Consider the following 7,654-nt stretch of genomic DNA (forward strand, 5'->3'; position numbering starts at 1 on the left):
AAATTTTGAGATCTGGTCTACCAGAACTTGTAATATTGGATATAATGTAGGGTCCATTAAGATCTCTTGTACTGTTTTGTTTCTTAGTTCCTGTCTTGCCTCTAAGGCAACCGGATCAGAGTCTGGGCACTCGAAGACAACGTGCTCGGGCGTCCCCACCGGGGCGCCACAGACACACTCAGGCGTTTGTGTGCTTCCGATTCTGTGGAAGTAACTCGGATAGGGCCCATGACCTGAGAGGAAATGTACCATTACGTAAGTTATGATTATGTGTTTCTGTTTTGTTCTCTCTCGAACACTGGGAAGGAAGTCGAAGACTCGCCTACCAGTGTCGGAGTTCTCCCATCGCTCTTGCCATATCTGTATAATCTTGTGTTTAATGTCTTTGATATGGTATAGATTTTCTCCCATGATGTTTCTTACTTTATCGTAATCCCTTCTGTGTACCCAGTGAATTGCTGCCTGTTGCCTTATCATCAGATCAAGGGGACAAAGCCCCATGATTACACACAAGGCGTCTGTGGGAGTTGTGCCAAAAGCACCTACGCACCGCAGGATGACGTTTCTTTGTATACGCCTGACTTGCATTGCAGGCCTTGCCTGAATGAGTCTGTGGGCCCAGGCACTGGAGCCATACCCCACAACTGGCACTAAAATACAGTTGTTGTACATGTTAGTTACTGCCGGCGGCAGGTGAAACCGGCGCTGTGCAATACTTATTATTTTGTTGAAAATTGCTATCGCTTTGGAAGCGACGTACCCGATATGTGGAGCATAGCTCCAGGTCTCGTCAATGAAGACGCCCAAGTATTTAGCTGACCTTGCTCTCGCAACCATACGTTCTTCTAACCGCACGATCGGATGCCGAGCCAATTTTCCTTTTAACAATATGTAACTTGACTTATTTGGTGCTATCTGTAACTTGGACTGTTTGCACCATTGGATTAAAATCTCTGATGCTTGTACTACCTTCTCCTCAATCTCAGCACGACTGTCCCCCTCAATAAGGATGAGAAGGTCATCTGCATACGCCACGACTCCCAGTACTATGTTGCTTTCATTCAGGGATATTAACAGGGGATCCATGTTAATATCCCAAAACACTGGTCCACAAACTGAGCCCTGCGGGCATCCCTTCGAGATATTCTTAGACACCACAGCACCAGGAGCCGTGATTTTGGCGACTCGGTCCCGACAGTAATCCCTTAGACAGCCGTAGAGTGCCGCCGGGCACTCCATCCCCCGAAGAGGGGAGAAGAGCGCCGGCCACCACAGATTGTCAAAGGCGCCGGAGATGTCTACCATGACTCCAAGAACGTATTTCCCCATAGCTGAGTGTACAATACTGGCTGCCTTGTTTATCGCATCTGAGGTAGACTTTCCTTTGCGAAAGCCATATTGTAGTTCACTCACTCCATGCAGAATTCTGTGGCTCGACAGTCTAGACACCAACAGTTTCTCAAAGGTCTTCCCATGACATCTAGTAAACAGATCAGCCTGTATGATTTGGGGATCGTTGGATCCTTTTCAGGGTCCTTTTTAATTATGACTACTTCCGCAGTTTTCCAGCGGGTAGGGAAGACTTTCATCTGCAAACATCTGTTGTATATTTTCGTTAGCTCCGGGGCCAACTTGGGTGCAAGACACTGCAGAACCTCTGCAGGAATTGCATCCGGCCCCGGAGCCTTCCTTTTGGCAAAGGAGTAAATGGCGTGTGCCACTTCCTCCGTCGAAAATGGGTAAACCTGCCTTTGATTATAGTACTCTATCTGGTCTTGCTGCCTTATTGCCATCTGCATCTCATCGTCATTGTCATGTTGGTCGTCCGGGAGGAGCACACGAAGTAACTCCTCTGCTGTTTCCAGCCAATTTGTCGTCATTCGGTCAGGGTCTTCAGTCTTTACGGTAGAGAGATGCATAGGCGAGTGTATCTTCTCCCTTACAATTTTGTAAGGCATACCCCATGGGTCAAGTGCCAGGTGGGATGTGACATAGTCCTCCCAGCTCTGCTGTCGGTGTTGTAGCAGTGTTTCCTTAAATTCCCGTTTATGCCGTCTGTATATGGCGAGATGGTATTGCCATTCGTCGTGAGTGAAAGACCTTTGATAATTGCGGCGTGCTCTTCTCATAGACTGCCGGAGCCTCGACAGCTCTGGAGTCCATGGAGAAGTCATCTTGCGGATGAGACGCCTCCTCATCGGTATTGCCACGGCCACAGCCGTCTTGATAGAGGTTGTTAAATTTTCAACGGCGTCATCTATATCAAATTTTCGCCTTCCAACTCTGGAGGGTTGAACTCCGCCAGTAACAGATCCCAGTTGGCCTTCCCGTAATCAAACTGCATTACCCATTCCTCTGGCACGTGTTCAGTTTCGCATGTTAGAATGAATTCAATTGTATTGTGATCACTCGTTGTGTGGTTTTCTAGAACTTTCCAGTTATGAATTTTATTCGCGATGCTGATTGAGCTTAGCGTAACATCTGTGTGTGATGCCGCCCCGGCCCTGCTCCTATATGTAGGAGGGTTGCCTGGGAGGTTGACCACATTCAAATGGAATTCCATGATCATGTCTTCAAGGGCTTCTCCCCTTTGATCTTGCACTGGACTGTGCCAGAGGGGGGATTTAGCATTGCTGTCCATAGTGATTAGTATATGTTTCCCCATTAAGGCTCTTAATATGTTCCTTAGCTGTCCTAGATACAAATCTATTGGATCTCGATACTGACAATACACATTTATCAAGTAACAAAAGAAATTTTGATAGTTGATCTCTACGACTGTCACATGTGAAGTGCAATATTGAGCCAGTACAGTTGTCTTAATTTGCTTGTTCAGAATGATTGTCGCAGACATTGAGTTTTGACCTGTGGTGATTATTTGTGCAGTCACGGGAAAGCCAGGGACTCTGCCAGCGGCGGAGTTTGGCTCCTGTATCTGGAGTATATCAATATCATTTTCCTCTGCCAACCTCCGCAGCTCCTGCGTGACTAGAGAACTGCGCATGGCATTTGCCTGAAAGAACTTAATAGGTGTCCTGATACCTGGTATAGACTAGGCTATTTGGCCACGTCTGAACAGGGTCAAATGTGATGCTGCCATGCATCATGACAAGTTCTTTATAAGTTTTATCAAGATCGAATCTCCTTCCCCGTCTGGCGTAGACTTTAGAAACTAAATCTTTTAGTTTGTTAAAGTCCAGTGGTATATTTACTGCTGCTAGTTGTACGCAGTCCACGTCCTCCAGAGTTGGAAGTGTAATCTTATCTCCTCTCGGGTGCCCAGACCTGACCAGCTGCCTCAAGGCTGCCATCATTAAAACTGGGTTCTCCAGTCTGCCAAGCTGCAGTGTTTCAGTACAGATGTCGTAAGTGTTCCCTGGAGGGCACGCACTATATTTACATTTTTCTACTTCTTCTACCCCATCACCAGATGCTACGCTTACTACAGTTTTATTTTCTAATTGTTCCCCAGTTTGATTATTTACACCATCACCAATTACTTTATCTAATGTCTTTTCTGTATTAGTGTCCACAGACTGTTGGCCAGCCTGACTTGTTGCAGTTGACGACAGGCACGCCCCACTCGCCGCCGGGAGGGCCCCAGCCGAGGAGGGCTCCGCACCATCTGTCGCCTGCGCCGTCGTTGCCGGGAGACTCCGCCTGGCCAGGAAGGACCCGACCTGGCAGGAGAAAGTTGTCGTCGCCGGTTGCTGCAATGGAACTGGGAGAGCATAGATGCTCCCCTCCTCCACCGCCTTCACCAATGTGGCAGGAAGACTCCGCCTAGCCAGGAAGGTCCCGACCTGGCAAGCGAAGTTCGTCGTCTCAGGTTGCTTCAGCGGAACCGGGAGAGCATAAATGCTCCCCTCCTCCGCCTCAGCGTTCACCATGGCAAGGGGGGTCCCCCTGCTAGCCAGGAAAGACCCGGCCTGACAGGAGAAGTCCGCAGTCGTCGGTCGCACTAGTGGGATGGGATTGGGAGGGCATAAATGCCCCCTTCCTCCACCTCAGCGGCCGCTGTAACTGGGAGGCTCCCCCCCAGTGACCGAGGAAGACTCAGTCAAGCAGGAGGAGTCCGACATCCTCGATGTCTCCGGCTGCTCCAGGGTATCTGTAACAATGTAAGACCTCCCCTCCACCCCGTCTCCTTCATTCAAGGATAGCTGAGACGATCTCAGCTTTCTCCACCTGCCCGCATCCCTAAGAAGTTTACTTGGTGATTTCCTTTTGGACACGTTATAGCTGGTCGCCATAATCGGTCCTCTGAATCAACCTTTGTATGAGTAACTTGTATGTCACACACTCCTTCCGTGGAGTGTGACATGTTCTTTTTCTGTACTTGCATGGGATGCAGACAGGTGTTTGGTGTTCACAATTCCTCTTGTCGTGGCCCTCCCCGCCACAGTTGTTACAGACTGGGTTCTGAAAGCTACAGTATTTGGCGACGTGGCCATAATCCTGACACTTCGTACATTTAGCAAGAGCCGTATAATCTTTTACTGAGACTGAATTGTATCCAATGTACAATCTATTGGTTTTTATAATTTCTTTTCTTGCCCGCGCCGTGTGCCGCCTGGCAGGGGTGATGAACCCGTCCTCACCAGGGTGGCGCATGGCAGGAGGCCCTGTGGAGGGCCGCGGCAGCAGCGGCGGGTCGGGAGGCCTTAGGGGCCTTCTTCCGCGGCCGACCAGTGTCAGAGGCTTGGGAGCGGACATCAGAGTCGTCAGCCGCGTCAGCACGGCACTTCCGGAGCGCACGAGCATCGTCAGCGTCACGTCGATCTGCATCAGCAATAGCCTCCGCAAGATTAGCGTCTGGTAAGTCGTCGTCGCCAGCAATCACGGCGGCCTCTTGAGCTGGCTTTGCACCCGCCCAGACCGCGGTAGTGCACTTCGCGCAGGGCGGGGCAGTAACTGGCGTGGCAACGGGTTCTTGCTGTTGAAGGGCCGTAGGAGCGGCCACGAGAGAACCGACCTCTTGCATGGCCGGCCCTCGTGGCGCACCCAGTGAGACCGCCGTCGCCAGGGACGCAGACAACGCACCCGGCGAGGCCCCCACCGGCTCAACTGCCTCCTGTCGCCCCGTGCCCGGCAGTGCAGCAGCCTTCCGGATATTGCAGTAAGCAAGCACGGCAGCTACGTCGTCCTCACGACCGGGATAGTCACCCCCATCCGCAAGCTTGTGCATGCGAACGAGCATGCGCTCCTGGGAGCGAGAAAAGTCATCAGAAGAAACATCCAAGTCATCGTCAGGTTGTCGGCGCCGGTTTGTCATAAGTGGGGGGCCGGATGGGTCCGCCGACGGGAGCAACTCAGTCGCCTGAGCTGACCCCGCCGGACAGCGATCCGCCACACCCTTCGCTCGACCGTCAAACACGTCCTTCCACCTCGACATCGCAACTCGGAATCGCGTGAGACTCCTGGGTTCGGTCGTGGCGGCGGCCAATTTAAATACCCTCCGCCGGCGGCGCGCTCCCTCCGCCGTCTGCGCCCCGCGCCATGGTAGCGCGGTGGAACAGTTTTTTTTTTTTTTTCCAGTTTATTGTTTAACATACAAAGACCCACTGTCTTGGTTACAAAAGTGGGTTGTTAATCTAAACAATACTACGTTTGTTACAAGTGGTGTGTTTACATACTTTACAATATACATTACATTCGGTGATTACATACCGGCCTCTTAGCCGCTCCGGGATGCCAGGAGCGTTGCCCGTCCCTAACCACGAGGAGGTGGGCCGGGCTCTACTGGCTAGGAAACCACTACTGTGCTATATCCACATTTTCTTCCCTCCACCACCCTTTATTTACACACAATGTACATACAAAATTCTACTTCTACAAACTACTTCAAAATTACAATAACTTGCGCTTCTGCGCCAAAAAAGACAAACAAGATTATTTTACAACACAATTACAAACACAGAAAGAACTGAAATACAATTACTTCTCTTTCATCTTTTAAGGGTATTTGTGTCCAGTTGTGTTTATGTACTTGTCGGGTTTTTTGTTTGGATCTGCAGAAGGCATGACATCCCTTGGAACCACCCTTAGGGCATCTCACGCGTCTATGTTTCCATAGACCGCAGAGCCCTCCATCATCTTCCTTCTTGCCCTCTTACAGTTCCCAGAACTTTGTGCGGCGCCAGTGGGGCGGACAGGCGCCATGCGAGCGGAAATCCGGAAGGCATGGCCACCCTCCATTCCACCACTGACAGATAGGTGTATAGTGTTTGTCACTTCTGTTGCCGCGCAGTGCTCCTCATCCCTGTTGAGGAGTACGGCTTTTCTCTAGTTTAACGTTGGTAATTCTCCTAAAATATTAATTTCGCAAATTGTGATACTTGGTCAACTAGACATTGTAAGGTGTTATATGTCTCAGGGTTTCTCAGAATGTTCATGACTGTTTGATCTTGGATTTCAAGCCTTAGCTGTGAGGCGACTGGATCGAAATCGGGACATTCAAATACTACGTGCTCGGGCGTCCCCACAGGGGCGCCACAAACGCACTCAGGTGTCGGGCGACTCCCAATCCTGTGGAGGTACACAGGATATGGGCCGTGTCCTGTTAAAAAATGTAAAATTCCTTGAGAGGGGACGAAATGTATAATGCATGTTCTTTCCTGAATACTTGGAAGGAGGTCATAGACACGCCTTCCTGTGTCTGATGTATCCCATTGCTGTTGCCACAGATTCATCGTTTTTTGTTTTATTTCTTTAACATTATTGAGGTGTTCACCCATTATTAGTGTAACTTGTTGGTGTTTACGTTTGGAAAGCCAGTACATTGCAGCCTGCTGTCTGATTAACAGATCTAAAGGGCAGAGTCCCATGATTAGACACAGTGCATCTGTAGGTGTTGTACCAAATGCGCCTACACATCTCAGTATTACATTGCGCTGTATCCTTCTTACCATAGTGGCAGGCTTGACCTGAGTGAGTTTGTGGGCCCAGGCACTGGAGCCGTATCCCACAATTGGTACCAAGACACAGTTATTGTACATTTTTGTTGCAATCAGAGGAAGATGGAAGCGCCGTTGGGCTATACTTATTAATTTGTTTAGTACTGCCATAGCCTTAGAGGCAACGTGATTTATATGTGGGATGTAGCTCCAGGCTTCGTCTATGAAGACGCCCAAGTACTTTGCAGCACGTGTTTTTGCGACTATTCGGTTATTTAGTCTTATAATTGGGTCTCTGGCTAGTCTGCCTTTTAGCAAGATGAAACTTGACTTATGAGGCGCGATTTCCAGTTTTGAGCTTTGACACCATTGTATCAGTATTTCGGATACATGGGCCGCTCTTGTCTCAATCTCGGCACGGCTGTCGCCCTCAACAAGAACGAGGAGTTCGTCTGCATACGCCGCGACTCCTAGTGTCATGTTGTTTCTTTCAAGTGTTTCCAGTAATGGGTCCATATTCACGTCCCAAAACAAAGGACCGCACACAGAACCCTGCGGACAGCCCTTTGAGATTTTCTTAGACACCACGGCACCAGGAGCCGTGATTCTGGCGACTCTATTTCTGCAGTAGTCCTTCAGATAACCGTATAGCGCCGCCGGGCACTCCAGCTCTCAAAGTTGAGAGAAGAGCGCCGGCCACCACAGATTGTCGAAGGCACCCGAAATATCCACCATGACTCAGAGAACGTACTTCCGCG

General features: G+C 49.8%; 1 protein-coding gene across 1 annotated transcript; it reads left to right on the forward strand.

Moving 5' to 3' along the window:
* The first annotated feature begins 3,977 nt into the window (after positions 1-3,977).
* On the forward strand, positions 3,978-5,221 carry LOC126272668 (uncharacterized). Its single transcript, XM_049975682.1, has 2 exons — positions 3,978-4,818; positions 4,946-5,221. The coding sequence occupies exons 1-2, from the start codon at positions 4,520-4,522 to the stop codon at positions 5,121-5,123; spliced, it is 477 nt and encodes a 158-aa protein (XP_049831639.1). The 5' UTR covers positions 3,978-4,519; the 3' UTR covers positions 5,124-5,221.
* Positions 5,222-7,654: the final 2,433 nt, after the last annotated feature.

The sequence above is a fragment of the Schistocerca gregaria genome, chromosome 5 (assembly GCF_023897955.1).
Source record: "Schistocerca gregaria isolate iqSchGreg1 chromosome 5, iqSchGreg1.2, whole genome shotgun sequence".
In the NCBI taxonomy this organism is placed as follows: domain Eukaryota; kingdom Metazoa; phylum Arthropoda; class Insecta; order Orthoptera; family Acrididae; genus Schistocerca; species Schistocerca gregaria.